An 18,599-nucleotide genomic window follows, 5' to 3' on the forward strand; every position below is an offset into this window, starting at 1 on the left:
TTAATTCTAAAGTTTTTTTTGTTGATTCTCAGTTTTGTCCATTTCTGAGTGGTATCTCTACCTTCTTTATCAAATTATCAAGTACTTTTTATGAAGTTAAATTTGTAAACTATTTTGTAACTTTTATTAGAATAAGTATATTGTTATTATTAGCAAATGCTTCTCAGCATTGATTAAAACTATGCTGCCTTTCTCCCTTAATCTGTGTTTATATTAAATTACATTAACATATTTTCTAAAGTTGAATCTCTTTGCAATTGAATCACAACTCACAGGTTTTGATATGTGATGCTCTTTTTTTTTTATTTCCAAAAAGTTCAAGATGTGCCAATATTTCCCATTGTGATTGTGGATTTGTCTGGTTTTCTTTGAATTTTAACCAGATCTTACTTTATATATTATAAAGTTATGTTGTCATGTGCATTACGTTCAGGATTGATGTCTTAGACTATATCTTTTATTAACATAAAAGATCCAAATTTGAGTTTTCTAATTCTTTATTTCCTTGAATTTTCTCTCTCTCATTTTAAAATTGGAATTCTTTATTTTTTTTTCAAGGATCTTCATTCAGTTTCTATTTGCTTGAAGTGCATTTCTTCTAAATAACATGAATTTTGCTTTTATGACCAATCTACAAATCTGTAACTTTAAACTGTGCAATAAAACCATTTACAGTTAAAGTATCATTAATGCATTTTGCCTTACTTTATACATTTTGTTGCTCTTCCTGTACTCCTTACATTTTGAATTATCTAATTTTTTATGGTACTTTTTTTCTCTAGTATTTTGAAAGTGACAAATTTTTTGTTTTGTTTTTATATTTTATTTGAATGGAATAATATAGAATGTTCTTTTTATATTGGTCTAATTTAACTGTGTTTGTAATTTTCATATATACTTTTGTTTTTTTTAAAATTTTTTGATTGATCCATTATAATAGTACCTATTTATGGGGTAAAACTTGACATTTCAATACCTTCATACACTATATAATCAGGATAGATAGCATATTCATCTCCTCATGCATTTAACATTTCTTTGTGACAACACTCAAAAACCCATCTTTTAGCTATTTTGAAATGTACATTATTGTTAACTATAGTTACCCTATTGTGCAATAGATTAGAACTTATTTCTACCTAATTGTAACGTTGTACCTGTTGACCAATCTCTCCCCATCCTCCTCTTCTCTAGCCTCTCCCCATTCTCTGATAATCACTGTTCTACTCTCTACTTCTATGAGACAAATATTTTAAGATTCTACATGTGAATGAGATTATGTGGTTATTTCACCTTCTGTGTCTGACTTATTTTACTTAACATGATATCCTCCAGGTTCACTTATGTTGTCTCAAATGACATGATTTCATTCCTTTTTTTATGGCTGAATGGTATTCCACTGTGTAGATATACTACATTCTCTTCATTCATTTGTTGACGGGCATTTGGGTTGATTTCAAGTGTTGGCTATTGTGTATAGTGCTGCAATGAACATGGGAATGGGAATGCAGATATCTCTTTGACATAGTGGTTTCATTTCCTTTGGCTATATACCCAGTAGTGGGATTGCTAGATCATGTGGTCATTATAGTTTTATTTTTTGAGGAATCTCCATACTGTTTCCCATAATGGCTGTACTAATTTACATTGGAAAAATCCAATTTTAGATTTATCATATATATTCTTAAATTATTGGCAGCTATAATTAAATACTTTTTCTATTACCATATAGAGTGAACCAGTAATATTTAGGAGTTTCATGTTATTCCTTGAGCATAATATCTCTAAATATATATATATTAAAAGTCCAAAATGCATGTTTTCTATAAATTCTTTTGTGTATCAAAAGATCACACAGAATCAGAGATTTCCTTTTACATCACACTGCTAAGTGATTTTAAATTTCTGTTGTAGTTTTTTTCCTGACTTTCTTTCATTTACACAATTCTTTTCCAGAAATAGGGAACCATCCCTATATCTAGTTGTTTGTGTATGTGTGTGTGTGTGTTAAATGATTAAACCTATGCTATCAGAATTCCTGGCAAAGCACCCACCCAGTGAATGCTTTTGTTTATTAAGTAACAGAACTGTAGGCACCTAGAGGTATAAAGAACTTTTGGAGTTATCACATTTCATCTTACTAAACCAGCTCACTAACTCAACAAAATTTTTATACTTATGTTCCAAGAACTGCAGTTGGTGCCAGGGAGATGAAGAGGAAGAAATAAGACATGCTTTATGAGTTGAGAAGACTCACATACTAGTGGGTGAGAAGGCACAGACACACACACAGATATTTGCACAAAGAGGTCATGGGAACCTACTAGGGGGAGCACATCCCTGTGGAGGTGCCCTCTGGACTGACCCCCAGTCCATTTGCTTCCCCTCAATCACTGCAGTAACATCTTCCCTAATGCACCTGGCCTGTTTATCTAACCTCTGAACACCAGAAGTGCACGCTTGGACAGAAATACTTGTTATAAAATTTATTCCTATTGACCCTAAACCCACTTTCCAACCTCTCCCATGATTTGTTCCCAGTGTTGGCTTCTAGAGCTCAACAAACTGTATATACCAACCCTTACTTGCAGTCCTTCAGAGGTTTGTCCTTCCAAAGCCTTTGTCTTTCATGTTTAAACATTCCAACTTTTTAAAATATTTCTCCCACTCTTTAATCTTTCTTATATTGCTGCTCTCTAGTGTGTCAATATGACCCTTAAATTATGCTTCCCAAACTTGTATAAAATACTGCAGATATACTCAATGTAAGAAAAAGTGCAATTTATCTTATGGGACTTACCTCCTTCCAGACAAAAATGCCTCTGCTTACTCAGTCTAAGACCACATTCATATGCTGTAGCTTCTTCACTCTCTCATTTAAATGATTTGCTAATGCTCAGTCTTTTTTCCAAATAACATGCCAAAAAGGTAATAAATATCACAAGATTAAGTAAAAATAAAAAATAATGGGAGGAGAAAGGAAATGATAATAGTACTTCGTAAGAGCTCTGACATGAAGTTAGGACCTAATACAAAATATGCCATACACGGTCAGAGTCAAGAAGTTGTCTGTGATTACTAGGGCTGGGACAGGCCTTTGGTTCCAAGTTTATAGTAGCTCACTTTGGCTCATATTAAAATTGTGGTCAACTGAAATCCCTAAATCTTTTTCATATAAAGGGCTTCAAAGTCAAATACACCAATTCTCTGTTCCAGTTATAACTCATCTTATTGGTTTCTGCTTGATCATGTAATTCAAAAGCTTATCTGGCCCACCTGGTTTTCTGCCAACTGTAGATCTGCCAGTCACGCCTTTGTGTGGCCCTGTAAGGAACTGTTCCAAGGCCAAGGATAAAACAAAATTTCTTTTTTTCTGTTTAACTGATTTTTGAATTGCTTTTCCTCAATATTGGTTATATATAATTTACATTTCAAAACCTTCATCAAATGATTTTCGCATTGAATAGTTCACTAAAATCTTATGGCATCATTTTAATACTACCTTCAGAATATGAAACATTTAGACCCGCCTGACATTGGCACTTAAAGGACTCGAGATACTAAGCCACAGGAAAATGAAAACCAATAGCATCTGGTCTGTTATGCAATTTTTAGTCATGTTGGATCACGGTGTATACATTGATACCTGCGGATTCACTCCACAAATACATTAAGTCACTCTAGCATGTTTTCCTTTAAAACAATTGGATATAAGTGAAAACAAGATAGACATAGGGTATTATCAAGCCCCCTAGTGGCCTTGCTACAATACACCTTAAAATACAACCCAGGGAGAATTAAAAGGATTTCACTGATGCTATAAAGGCCTGAAGGAACTTAGAATCTTCCAGGAAGGAGGACAAGCAACATGTAGGAGTGGTTAGCTGCTGAAAATACAATTGTAGTTTGTGGGTATGTACAGGGTACAAGTAAGGTAGAATTTAATTCATCTTGCACAGAAAGGTTGGGGAAGGACTCAGAATCATTTTGTAGAGGAAGTGATTGAATTGGGTCAGGTGGTTTTATTTATTTATATTTTATTATTTATGTATTTATTTTTATTTTACTTTAAGTTCTGGGATACATGTGCAAAATGTTCAGGTTTGTTACATAGGTATACATGTGCCATGGTGGTTTGCTGCACCTGTCAACCCATCATCTAGGTTTTAAGCCCTGCGTGCATTAGGTATTTGTCCTAATGTTCTCCCTCCCCTTACCCCCCACCCCACTACAGGCCCTGGTTTGTGTTGTTTTCCTCCCTGTGTCCATGTGTTCTCATTGTTCAACTCCCACTTATGAGTGATAACACGCGGTGTTTGGTTTTCTGTTCCTGTGTTAGTTTGCTGAGAATGATGGCTTCCAGCTTCATCCACGTCCCTGCAAAGGACATGATCTCATTCTTTTTTATGGCTGCATAGCATTCCATGGTGTATATGTGCCACATTTTCTTTATCCAGTCTGTCACTGATGGCCATTTGGGCTGGTTCCAAGTCTTTGCTATTGTAAATAGTGCTGCAAGAAACATACGTGTGCATATGTCTTTATAGTAGAATGATTTATAATCCTTTGGGTATATACCCAGTAATGGGATTGCTGGGTCAAATGGTATTTCCAGTTCTAGATCCTTGAGGAATTGCCACGCTGTCATCCACAATGGCTGAGCTAATTTACACTCCCATCAAAAATGTAAAAGCATTCCTATTACTCCACAGCCTCGCCAGTATCTATTGTTTCCTGACTTTTTAATAATCGTCATTCTGACTGGCTTGAGATGGTATCTCATTGAGGTTTGGATTTGCATTTCTGTAATGATCAGTGATGATGAGCTTTTTTAATATGTTTGTTGGCTGCATAAATGTCATCTTTTGAGAAGTGTCTGTTCATATCCTTTGCCCACATTTTCATCAGGTTGTTTTTTTCTTCTTAATTTGTTTAAGTTCCTTATGGATTCTGGATATTAGACCTTTGTCTGATGGGTAGATCACAAACTTTTTTTTCCCATTTTATAGGTTGCCTCTTCACTCTGATGCTAGTTTCTTTTGCTGTGCAGAAGCTCTTTAGTTTAATTAGATCCCATTTGCCAATTTTGGCTTTTTTTGAAATTGGTTTTGGTGATTTAGTAATGAAGTATTTGCCCATGCCTATGTCATGGATGGTATTGCCTAGGTTTTCTCTAAGGGGTTTTATTGCTTTGGGTTTTACATTTAAATCTTCAATCCATCTTGGGCTAATTTTTGTATAAGGTGTAAGGAAGGGGTCCAGTTTCAGTTTTCTGCATATGGCTAGCCAGTTTTCCCAGCACCATTTATTAAATAGGGAATCCTTTCCCCATTGCTTGTTTTTCTGAGGTTTGTCAAAGATCAGATGGTTGTAGATGTGTGGTGTTATTTCTGAGGTCTTTGTTCTGTTCCACTGGTCTATTTATCTGTTTTGGTACCAGCACCATGCTGCTTTGGTTATTGTAGCCTTGTAGTATAGTTTGAAGTCAAGTAGCGTGATGCCTCCAGTTTTGTTGTTTTTGCTTAGGATTGTCTTGGCTCTACGGGCTATTTTTTGGTGCCATATGAAATTTAAAGTAGTTTTTTTCTAATTCTGCGAAGAAAGTCAATGGTAGCTTGATCAGGTGTTTTTAAACAGGCAAGATAAAAATGAGTATTGCAGAAACAGGGAAGAGTATAAGCACAAAAGAAGAAGAATGAGTTTCACAGCAAGTTTCTTAATTAGCAAGAATTTTGGAATGGCTGAAACATACTAAAGAACTGAAGCAGAGAGAAGATGAAGCTGGGATTATTAACACGAGCTGGGTCATGAAGATTGTTGTGTACCATGCTGAAGGTTGTAGACTTGATTTTTTTTCCCCAGAGGAATCCATATTTCCACTGTTTTGTGGTAAGATTTTGAAAATTGTATTTTCACATTTTCATTAAAAGCCAAAATTGAAATATTCTAAATGGAAGCCATCTCCAATAGATGAGAAAATAAGGCACTAATTTATGCTGCTCACGTTCCCCAAATACAATCCAACCTTGCTGCTGTGTCTCTAGATGCTGAGTAGTTGAGTTTCCCTACCTATCCTATCCCATCCCTTCATTTCCACTGTTATGTAACAGCCATACAAATAAGTAATTTAAAATCAAGTTTGGTAAACAATATGTTGGTGAAATTCTCATAAAAATTAAAACAAGGATTATTGAAAGGTATGAATTAGAGAATCACTTTACTGATATTCAAATAATTTCTAATGACATTTTTAATATTTGAAAAGACATAATAATTCACAGTGAGAATTTATCATTTGTAGATTTTTAAGAACATTTGGACAAAAATACAGATTTTTCTAAGATACTAATTAGAACATGCAGATTACCTTTAAATATTTAAAAGAAATTCACAGGTTCCAGCCACCATATAATGTGTTACATTTTAACAGACTTAAGGAAAACAAGATGCTCCTGACTTCTAAAATAATGCAATTGTAGTTCGTACTCAAGTTCGTACATAAGTTTCTATTAAATCTACGTGTTAAGCACTGCCTTTCAAAATCTTCCTTTTTCTTCTATTATTTTAAATTTTTGTTATAACCCATTATCAATACAGCCCATATATAAAGCGTACACACACACGATCCTCAGAAGAAAATACCAAAAAATAGACAGCAGCAAAAATGAAATTTGAAATCGCTTCATAGCTTTTCAAGTGCTTTGCAAAATCTTCTTTACTTGAGTTAAAAGCAATATGAAGTGCATGTATAATAAAATGTTTGGAAAAAGATTTGGTTTAGGGTTCAGCATTCATTTCACATTACTGAAAAGTGTGATTTCATGTTTTTGTTTTTCATAGAACAGGCATTCTAGTTTTTGTTACTTAATAGAACAAGGTAGTACGTGTTTTTCTTTGGGAGGTCATGTTTTATGCAGGTAGTAACATGTGATATGGTAAAACATTAATTTTTTAAAAGTTTAAGTAATATTTAAGAATTGTCTTCACATATTTAATGTGGGTTTCTAAAATATATCATTCTTAAAATGAAACAATGGATCTGCTAAATGTTTTTATTGAAACAAGGAGTAAAATCTCACATGCATCTAGAACTACAGCTACTTTCTAGTCTCAAGTTGCTTATCTTTCAAATAAAGTCATTTCCAAATCTGCTTAGGATGAGCCTCTTGCAAAATAGAAAAGGAAAGACAACAGTTAAACTAAGTAAACATAAGAGGGTTATTTTCACTGAAGTGGATTTTGCACAAAAGCAGCACAAGGTATCTTGTGTCAACATCTTTTAAACAGCTGGATGACATCTGCAAAGCCTGAAGATTTGAAAAAAAAATTATTTATACCAAATGTATTTATAAAAATCAGTTCTGAGGTTTGTGAGAAATAAGTCCAATCTCCCTTTTCTCCCAAAGTATGCATGGTATATGTGCTAACTTACTGAATTCATCCTTCATGCAATTCCAGTTTATTAAAGAGGTTAAAAATTTATAAAACTCTGATGGGATATGGTTTTAATGCTTCATCACACTACCCATCATTTGCTTTTCAATCTAGATCAGAATGATCTTTCCTACTTCCCTGCAATCACCTACCTGCACAGCTAATATTTTCTGAATACTCTCCTGAGAGTCTGTCTGGAAGTTGGCCAGCCTCATCTGGCTGAAGAGGACCACCAGTTTGAAGTGCTCCTGCCACAGCCTGTGCATCCTTCTCTGCAGCTGACAGAGCTAAAGGGAAGAGGGAGGGGAGAAAACACAAGTCAGAGGAGGAGAGGAAATTAATGGCAGTGTTCAAGAAGAATGATGGAGGGAAATATAGAAAGCAGTCAATAGCCCATTCTGCACTGCACGGACCTGACAGGAATTTCACAGTCTCTTGATTTTTCAGCCCACTCATGTGCATTCATCAGAAACCAGTCACATCTGGCCGCCAGGATGGGGGGTTAATTTTCTCTAAATGCCTCAGCAGTTTTGTTCTAGCTGAGGCAAACTCTGTGACTGCAAAGCTGATGAGTAAAATATTTCTACTTCACCCAGTTTAACTCAAAACCGATAGCCTCGGGACATATTGAACCTTTCTTGAAAAAAATCATCTTTTGAAGCCGTTTTGAATGGCACATCAGGTCAAGCCAAAGTTTAAAAATGCAACTTTAAGACTTTGATGGACACCATCACTGCTTTTTTTCCTCATAAAGCTTACCATTGCTTGGCAATGTGTGCTTTAGAGCATGACAAAACTAAAGAGAATTAACTTAGCCATAAACTGCTGAGGGAGAACAATAACAAGGAAGAAATTTCCAGCTAGAACTCCCTATTAATCTACCTCCCTCTGACCATGTGACATGGAAACATCTCACTGCACTAAAGCATAGTGGACGCGGTGTTAAAAAGTGACATGTTTAATACAGGATCTGTAAAGAAAAAGAAAGAACTCACCTACGACATATGCTAGATCATTTGGAAATTTAATATAAAAACCAACAGAAAACAGTGGATGTTTTATCAAAACAATGTACATTTGCCCTTCAACAGTTACTGTAGGCATGCCATACAGAATTATTATAATAAGGCATTTTCAAAGGGATAAACATAAAATTAACAGTAAAAACAGTTTCTTAAAAATCCCAAACATTTATAATGAATGCTTATATTATATATTTATAATGAATGTATATGGATCATATGTTTATACAATATAATATATTCTGTCACTGAAAACTCTTGGTTTTGGGAATGTGGATAATTGCTGATATCAGTTCATTTTTAGCATATTTTGCAGAATGAAAAAACAAAATTCACATCCAAACATTTAATATCAAACACAATTTTTATATTAAATACTTCCTCATACTAGAGTAAAAACATGTTAAAAATGTGGCTATTTGATGGGTTACATATGCAGGATCCTCTGTAAAACATCAATAAGGAGTGTATGTAAAATTTGGGAATGCTTTTGTATATATATTTCAATAAAACAATTCACGTAACTAAATACTTGCTGTTGCATGTAAATTGTTTATCATCATTATCCTCATTATGCATTGTTATAAATAACACATATGTATTTATGTTTGGTTCCCAGGAAAATAAAGCCTCTATTTTTGGTTAGTTGATTAGGAAGAAGAAAAGACTTTGAAAACTATAGGTATTTCAGCTTACTAAATGCTGAATTACATTGTCCAGAACTAGTTTATGGGCATTTCAGATAATTTGGGCTATTAAATTAAAACTTAGCGTTATTATTTGAAGAGAAATTTTGTCAAACTTAAAAAAATTGTGTTTTCTTTAATATAAGCCAAGACTGACAGTCAATGCAGGGAGGTATGCTGTATCTTGATATACTCATTAAGACATTTGAAAAGTTTAGTTCATTGTGTATGTTCACAAATACATAAAGAGTCATATTAAGATGGTAATCATTGTTCAGGGACAGGGGAAGGGTCTGGGTATTGGGGGTTCAGGAATGATCCATAGGAGGTAGCACTGGACCTGTATTACCTAATGTATGCATCAATGATTTAAATAATATTAATTAAATTTGCTTTAACAATAAGATGCAGAGCACATGTATATTTAAATTAGAAATTACTTCAATTTGAAACAGTGGACAAGGCTAAAGAAGCTGACATTTAGTGTCAAGTAAACATTAATAACAGAAGAAAAGAACCATGACAAATATTCCTGAAAATAATTTCATAGCATATGTATGTTTGAAATTTGTGTGATTTTTATACTGGTCTTTATTATTAAAATATGACCTTGCAGTTTACAGATTTTTTTAAAGGGCAAAAATGAAATGAGTGTGAAGGAAATTTTACTTGCTTAAAAACTAAAATTATCAATCAGTTTTACTAACAAGATATCTCATTTCTGAAATTACATGTGGAAATATATTTTGAAACACATATTGCAGTATAGTTCTTTATATACTACCTAAATATATTGTTTGCTGAGGTAAACATCCTGAATGAAGGGGCCATAATCTTATAGATAAATACAATTTGTTAAATGACGCTTAACTATAAATTGTCTGTTGTGGGTGGAGGCTCTGAAGAGATTAGATTTCTGCTATTTTCTTAACAAAGACAAATAATCTGTCAACTTTCTCAATTCTTGTCAATGTGACTTATTTAAACAACACAGTTCATAGGTTGATTGTATTCACAGTGGGCCTGTTGAGATACCTTCTTCGATTAACCCCAGTTTACAGCTGAGAAATCTATATTTTAAAGAGGTTAACTTGCTTTAGGTTATTCACTTCCGTCTAACTTAAAGTTATTAACCATGATGCCATATCAGTTAAAGTTCAATGGCTTTTCTCTTTCTCTCTCTGATATTTTAGCAGTCACTTCTAGATTAAGGATAGTCATAAAGACTGTTAGAAACACCCAAGGGTTCCGTAGACCTTTGCCACAGAGTTTCCTGGAAAATAGGCTGTGATGCAAAATGAACGTCTAGATATGCTTGTTAGACATTAGTAAGAAGTGCATGATAAAACCTTATCACATAGCATAGGTTTTCAAATTATTGTCTACCTCAGACCTTACTTTACTAGTTCGTTGTAATTTGGAATTTTTAAGACAACAAATGGGAGCCTACCTTGTACAAAAATTGGACAATAGACTATTAAGACAAGAAAAGTTCACAGCCATAAGCCAGAAATAAACGATTTTCAAAGAACGGCTGTAGGATGAACTCTTAGCCTTACTGAGTGGAATCAGATATCTCAGTGAGAAGTCACCTACAGCAAAATACCACTTTAATTTTCTCTAGTATTTTTCTTATTCCAAGCCTGTAGTTATTTGGAGCCAGCTTAGCTCTCAGAATACCTTATTATTTCCCCCAAGAGATCCTAGGATACTTGGAACTACACCTATGAACAAAGATTTGTTTGTCAAAGAAAATAATAAATTAATACTATTAGAGTAGCCACAAATATGACAAAAAGCAAGTAAGGGAAAGATGAGCTGTGGAGGAATTCCTTAACGACAAGGTAAACTTTACAAGTGGGAGCACTTCAGCATGTGTAAACAAAGCAAACTGAATAGTAATGTTTTCTACAGCCACAAGTCAAATGAGGAGAAGCAGCTGTATGCAGTGCCTATTTTTATTCAGTTGTCTGTATTCTAGCTTGAGGTAGCCATAAGGCCTTGAATTTATCCATATTCACATGTTAACTGAAGCCTCTTAAACAGAGAAGTTTTTAAGGATCAACTAAGAAAGAGTAATATCTCAGAAAAGAGTTTTGTGGTTTTTTTTTTTGTTTTTTTTTTTTTGCGGGGAAATCAATAGCTAATAGGCCTATGGAAAAACAAGAACAAGGAAAAGGAAGAATTAAAGACAATCTAAAAGAGAGAAGAACCAGTATCCAATAAAATAACATATGCACACAAACACATTTGCACACGAAAGACAAAAAGACTATTCAAAAGAATATTTAAGGAAAAACAACTAAGATGCTGCGAAGAATGATTGATTATATCAAATAGCTATGACAACAATTATTTTAGGAAAGTGATTATGAAAAAAACCCATTTTGAGATGTCAGCAGACAGTGATCACTCGACAAATGTTTATTAAAATGGACCCAACTTGAACTGATAAAAGTTTACCTGATAAAGGGTATAAACCAAAAACTTCCATCAAACATTTTACTAAATAAACTTCAGAAATCTTCCTGTGGATGTCGGGCAAAATAAAGTAAGGATATCAGAAATCAATACCCCTTTTAAAAATTGTATTGCAGATTCTTGTCAAAACAATAAAAAAGCAGAAGGACAAAAGATAGCTATAGGAGTTAGAAAAAAGGCCGGGCACGGTGGCTCACGCCCGTAATCCCAGCACTTTGGGAGGCCGAGGCGGGTGGATCACCTGAGGTCAGGAGTTCGAGACCAGCCTGACTAATATGGTGAAACCCCGTCTTTACTAAAAATACAAAAATTAGCCAGGCGCGGTGGTGGTCGCCTATAGGCCTAGCTACCCAGGAGACTGAGACAGGAAAATCGCTTGAACCAGGGAGGCGGAGGTTGAAGTGAGCAGAGATCACGCCATTCCTCTCCAGCCTGGGAGACAGCGCGAGACTCTTCAAAAAAAAAAAAAAAAAAGAGAAAAAAATGTCTATATGAGAAATCCAAGAGGCTCTACAAAACAACAAATGGAGGTGATGAGGGTTTAGGAACTTTCTGCCTATAATATCTGCACTGCAAAATTAATAACTTTTTTTTTTTTTTGAGACAGAGTCTTGCTCTTTCGCCCAGGCTGGAGTGCGATGGCGCGATCTCATTTCGCTGCAACATTGCTTCCTGGGTTCAAGCGATTCTCCTGTCTCAGCCTCCCGAGTAGCTGAGATTACAGGCAACCCCCCACCACACTGGGCTAATTTTTGTATTTTTAGTAGAGACAGGGTTTCGCCATGTTGGGCAGGCTGGCCTTGAACTCCTAACCTCAGGTGATCTGCCCACCTCAGCCTCCTAAAGTGCTGGGATTACAGGCATGAGCCGCCGTGCCCGGTCCATTTTTATAAATCAATATGATCAATTTTGAATTATAATAGCAAAATCCTATTTATTACCATAAAATAAAATGAAAAGTACTTAGGTTTATATCTATTAAAAAAAGGGCAAGATTTTATAAAGAAAGTTACAAAAAATTTTGAAGAATAAAGACCGAATAAATCTGGAGGTATAATGTGGTCATGTATGAGAAAACAGTGTCATGGACAAATCAGTTTTCCACAAAGTAGTCTACAATCTCATCAGGTTTCATGAAAGTCGATCCAAAATTCACATGGAAGAATGAAGGACTGAGAATATGTAATGAGACAACTGTGAAACAAGAAAACAAGCCTGAAAAATTTGACATGTGATATATATAATTTATCTTAAAGCTGTAGGAATTAAGAGTAATATTGGGAATCATCCAAAGAGAGCATTTGATCAGCAAAGAGAGCTGAGTAACTGACACATGCATATAAAATGTAACATATGACAGAGATATCACTACAAATCAGTGTGGAAAGGATGGCTGATAATTGGCTAGCTCCATGCAAAATAAAATAAAATGAGATCCTTAACTCACAACATAAGGAAAATAAAAGTAAAGTAGATTGAAATAAGGAAAGTTAATCTTTAACAATTTTTTAAAAAAATATGACACAACTTTATGGCTTTGAGGAAAGGAAGAATTTTTAAATAAAAATTAAAATGATAACTTCTAATGGAAAAAAATTGACAAATCTAACCACATTTAATTTTTTTAAGTTAAATTTAAACAGAGTAACCATATAAGCTGCAGGTTTATAGAAGATTTTAATAACACAGCAGACAAGGATTAATTTCTTTAACATATAAAAAGCCCCTATAAGTCAATAATAAAAATAGAAACAGTATACCAGAAAAACATGGGCAAATTATACACATAGGCAATTCACATAAAAAGAAAGGTATTTGGCCTGAAAACATTTGAAAAGGTTTTCAACTTTAATAGTAGGATATGAATAAATAAAATTCAAACTCATCATATTGTCAAATACTAACAATATCTGTCAATATCAAATTTTGGTAAAGATGTGAAAAAATTAAACTCACATGCTGTTCAAATTTGTGTATAATTTGATACAAAAACTTTGGAGAACAAATTACAATTTCGTACTGAAAATGAAGTTGTACTTTCCCTTTGATCCAGCAATTATACTTAAAGTTACATACTCTAGACTTGCTATAGTAAAAATTTGGAAACAATCTGATTGTCTTTGAAGTAATGAAAAATACATTATGGTATGTTCATACCCTAAACCACAGCATTTAAAATAAACACACTGGCCATATGTGGTGGCTCATGTCTGTAATCACAGCGCTTTGGGAGGCCAAGGCAAAGAGGATTGCTTGAGCTCAAGAATTTGAAACCATCTTAAGCAACATAGTTAGACTCTGTCTCTAAAAAAATAAAATAAAACACATTAAAATTGCAGGTGGTATGTATGTTAGAGAAACAAAAAAATCTTACAAATAATACTTTTTCTTTTAATTTTATTACTATGTAAAAATGGCATTAAAAAATTGGAATGGTAAACACAAAAAGTTAATTAACCACGAGAAAGGAGGGGAATAATAATAGGAAGAGGCAGACTGAGGATTTTGAATACATCTATACTGGTTTAAACATGCAAAACAAATATAGAAAATGTCAGGATTTACAAAGCTGGTAAGGTTACACAGAAATTTATTAGAAACCTGTTTACTTACAGTTTATATATAACTCTGTAACTTACTGCATGCTTAGTTGTTTCATTAAAGAACAAAACCTACATTAAGGTGACATCTCTGCAAGAAAGGCATCCTCCACATTTTGTGGCTTAGAATGATTTACTTTCAGAAAATTTATTATAATTTGTTTGTTAAGAGTATCCTATCATACTTGACCATCTGCCAAAATACAAAAATGGCTTTTCGTACAATATTTTTGTTATATACCCACTAAATGTGAACTTACCCATAATAAACAAAATATCTGAAATACTGAGTCTGTATCATTAAGGAAAAAATTACTACTTTTAGCTGCCTCATAAAATTATTGGTATTTTCCTTCATCCCACTCATACAATTAACACAGTTGTTGGTTAGTGACTTCATAACTTATTTCAATGAAATTAAAGATTGCAATATGTAAAATATTTTCATGAGAATTTGAATTTGCTAGTTTCAAAAGGTAACCATAGAGCTCAGATGTTAAAAATATATTAACCTTAATAAACAGATATTTTTGTCAGCTTATACACGTATCATATGCTAATGTGTTGAAATAATTAGTATGTTTTTTCCTTAAAAATTCCTTAAATTGTGTCTATGTCTTACAGAACATAAATATTATTGAAAACACACTTTAGATAAAATTAAATCATTTTTAGAGACATATGGTACCAAAAATTAACTCCCCAAAGCACATCATTTAACTGGATTTTGCAATTTAAGAACCCTGGAAAAAAAGAAAGGGAACATTTCAAGGAAATGAGAAGTGTCCTTATAATGAATTTCTCCTTATAAGAATCAGACATCATAACAGTCTTTTTAATTAAAATACAAATACCATATGTATAGTTATCTGAAAATGAACTATAAATTGTTTTGCCAGGAAACAAAGACCAGTCAATACTGAAAACAAAAAGTCCTTTAGAACACAAAGATGATAGTAACTGGCAGGGTAGACAGTGCATGAACAGCACTCACAGTTCTTTGTCTATGAATAATGATTGTTCATTCTGGATTTGTGAAAACATACAACTGCTGGATTCAAATCTGTGAAAGGGATTTTTGAAAATACCTTATTTATACTTTTTTGGATGAAAAACATCTTTATAAAAACTGGAATTTATACAGATCCAGTTTCAACTGGTAGTTGAAAAGAACATAGAATTTCTCCACATGCAACATGAAAACCCATTAGATATAGAATCCAAACAGAAAATTAACAGAATCACTGCAATAAACAATCTTTATCAATACAACATGTAGGACAAGTATGAAAAGTGTGGAACAATTCCAAATTTTTGAAGTAAAAATTACCTCCCAGGATAAATTAGCAGAGCACACAGGGTTTTTAGGGCAGTGAAAATATTTTGTATGATACCACAATGGCAGATACATGCCATTATACATTCGTCCAAACTCATAGAATGTACAACACCAAGAGTGAACCCTAAAGTATGAACTTGGAGTGATGATGATGTGTCAATATAGGTTCATCAGTTGTAACAAATGTACCACTTGGCATGGGTTGTTGATAATGGAGGAGGCTATGCATGGGTTGTTGATAATGGAGGAGGCTATGCATGGGTTGTTGATAATGGAGGAGGCTATGCATGGGTTGTTGATAATGGAGGAGGCTATGCATGGGTTGTTGATAATGGAGGAGTCTATGCATGTGTTTGGAAAGTGGGTATTCAGAAACTCTCTGTACCTTCCACTCCATTTTGCTGTAAGCCCCAAAACTCCTCTAAAAAATAAAATCTCAAAAAAAATCACTTCTCAGTACACTAGAGTGGGAATTGGGAGTAGGTACATGGTGGTGACAATGTGTGACAATTGTTAGAGGTTACAGTATTTCTGAAAGATGCACGTGTATGCATGGATTAATTCATCACAGGTACCTGAAAATTTGAGAGTTCATCTGATATAATTGGCAGAGAGTTTGGAAGTTTCTTAGGTAAGAAGCCTGCAACCTAAGAATAGAAATATTACGAATGATATTTTGGGAGAAGATGAAGGCATTTCAGAAGTCCATATTTCCTATCTACAAACACAGTCAAACAAATAGTCCAACTGTAGAAGCAGCTGTAAGATTTATTCACATTTGACAAAGAAGAGAAAAAAATGCTGTATCCTGTAGATTTGCATTTGCACCTTAGGTAATCTAATTAAAATCATATTTAAAGCTTTGACAAAATGTGATAAAGGCCATCTGGAAAAAATAATGAGCTTTTCCTATAGGAATTTATTTTAGATAGAAAGAAGGTAGATAGATAATAGCACAAATACATTCATTTATTTGCACTAGAATATTCAAATAATGGTTACAATTTCAATCTGCTTGTTGTAAGGTTTCACATACTGAAAGCATACTGTGTTTCTCAATTTCTGACAGATAGATAAAACTGATAAGTGAAGGTATGTGCATGCAATTTTAATTCAACAGAGTGATGTGAAGTGCAGCTCACAAGGCAAATAGCATAAGCCTTATCAGTTCTGTTTATTGTAATAACCCAAACAATAGCAATTATAAACTACTCCACAGATTTTTTGGCAAGGCAGGAATGACAGATATAAAAAATCCAGTTAATACTGAGCTATTTATAGTACTCAGTTACCAAGCTATACATGTACAATATACAAATATCAAAAGTAATGAGATATTTCTTTATTACCAAATCCATTCCACAGACTAAAGATCACATAACTCATTTCTGGAAATATTTTTTATTAACTGCTTAGATGTACTTAAGAAAAATAAGACCCACGTGCACTCCCAATTTTGGAGCTGGCATTTAAGAAAATTAAAGAAGAATTATTTAATTACTCTAATTATATAAAAATAATATATTTGATAATTCTGCATTTGGATCTCTGCTAGTATATAAAACCTTGGTATGACAGAGAGAAAGCTGATCGACACAGACACTATTAATTTTTGTACTGAATAGTTAAAAATCAAGTCTATCCTTTTATATGAATATGGAAATGGATTTCTTTGTATACTTTATAATACACACTATTACATATAACAGATAATAATTCATCTTTTTTTCATATTTAATAGTAGTAACAACCTGCAAAACTTAAAACCTTCTTAGTTTGATAACTTGGTTCTGAAATAAAATTACTGCATTCTGGTAGATTTTGATAAAGATGTGTAAAGACAGTATTTTGCTTAAGTTGCTAAAATTCACACTGAAATCCCATGAAGTTCAATAAGAAATAAATGAATGAACATATATGATTAATTCTAAAATTATTGTTCCTTGTGATTGAAAAAATTGTTAAACCAAGAATAAAACAGAATTATATAATAAAATTACCCTCACAATAAAAATCTAACTTTTCTCAAATGAATAATTGTTCAAAAATGGTTGAAGATAGAATTACATGACAGCTAAATATGAAAGATTATACTATCATAGAGATGAACATATTTTTGAAGCATACACTTCCTTGCCTGCTTGTCATTCTTTTGCCCAAAAGTAATTAAGTCCCTTGATTTTAAAATGTGGCCAAATAAATGGTCTAAGCTGGCTCTTTTGGTTTTCACTTATGAGCTGTGGTTGAGCAATTTTCTCTGATGATTATCCACAGTATATCTTTATAGTCTTCTGAGACCCACTTATTTTACAGCAAAAAATCAAGAAAATGCTTTAAAAATTACATTTACCTAAAATTAATTCACAATAAAAACATTATTCAAAAAAGATTAATTATAGAGCTCATTGGTTTATTTCAAAATTTCAAGAAGAAATATAGTATATTTTTACTTTTAAAACATCAAATTTCATTATAAATGCCCCCAGCATTTTTATTTTTTTACACACAAGTAAACATAAATGCTTATGAAGTTATTTGTTTTAAACAATTTGCAAAAATTCAACTGCAAATGTAAATAAAATACACCACACAATCATGCAATGCAGGACAGCCTAAGAGTGGAAACTAGTCTACAGCTATAAAAATCATGGGTCAGAAAGTATAAGCTTCATTTAGAAGGCAAAACTCTTATGACCCTATTATTGTTTTAGCTTCTTGTTAGTGATCTAGAATTGTTCTAGCACTAGAAGAACGGCAAGAGTAAGAAGAAAATCTGAAAAGTAGTGCAAATTGTCCCAGATGCCCAAAATTTATAAACTCATTTGCTGGCTTGCACTGGTATATATAATTAAATCCAGGTTATGACAAATATTATCAAATATATTTATAATAAAACAATGCTTTTTATACATTAGTAACTAATACCATTCTTTCAGAAAACATTGTGAACTAAATTCAAGATACTCAAAGAATCTAAAAAGAACATAAGTAGCAATGATTAATATAAATGGAATATTATTGACTCATATTAAGGAAA

The 18,599-nt window shown here is 33.1% G+C and overlaps 1 protein-coding gene across 5 annotated transcripts in view; it reads right to left on the reverse strand.

Annotated features, from left to right (window-relative positions):
- CCDC178 (coiled-coil domain containing 178) overlaps positions 1–18,599 on the reverse strand; it is a 516,828-nt gene that overhangs the window by 29,614 nt on the left and 468,615 nt on the right. For all 5 annotated transcript variants that reach the window (XM_054537776.2, XM_054537781.2, XM_054537780.2 and 2 more), the window contains one exon: positions 7,587–7,721. In XM_054537776.2, the coding sequence (XP_054393751.1) occupies positions 7,587–7,721 (135 nt within the window). The remainder of the gene's footprint in view (positions 1–7,586; positions 7,722–18,599) is intronic.

This window comes from Pongo abelii, chromosome 17, assembly GCF_028885655.2.
Source record: "Pongo abelii isolate AG06213 chromosome 17, NHGRI_mPonAbe1-v2.0_pri, whole genome shotgun sequence".
In the NCBI taxonomy this organism is placed as follows: Eukaryota; Metazoa; Chordata; class Mammalia; order Primates; family Hominidae; genus Pongo; species Pongo abelii.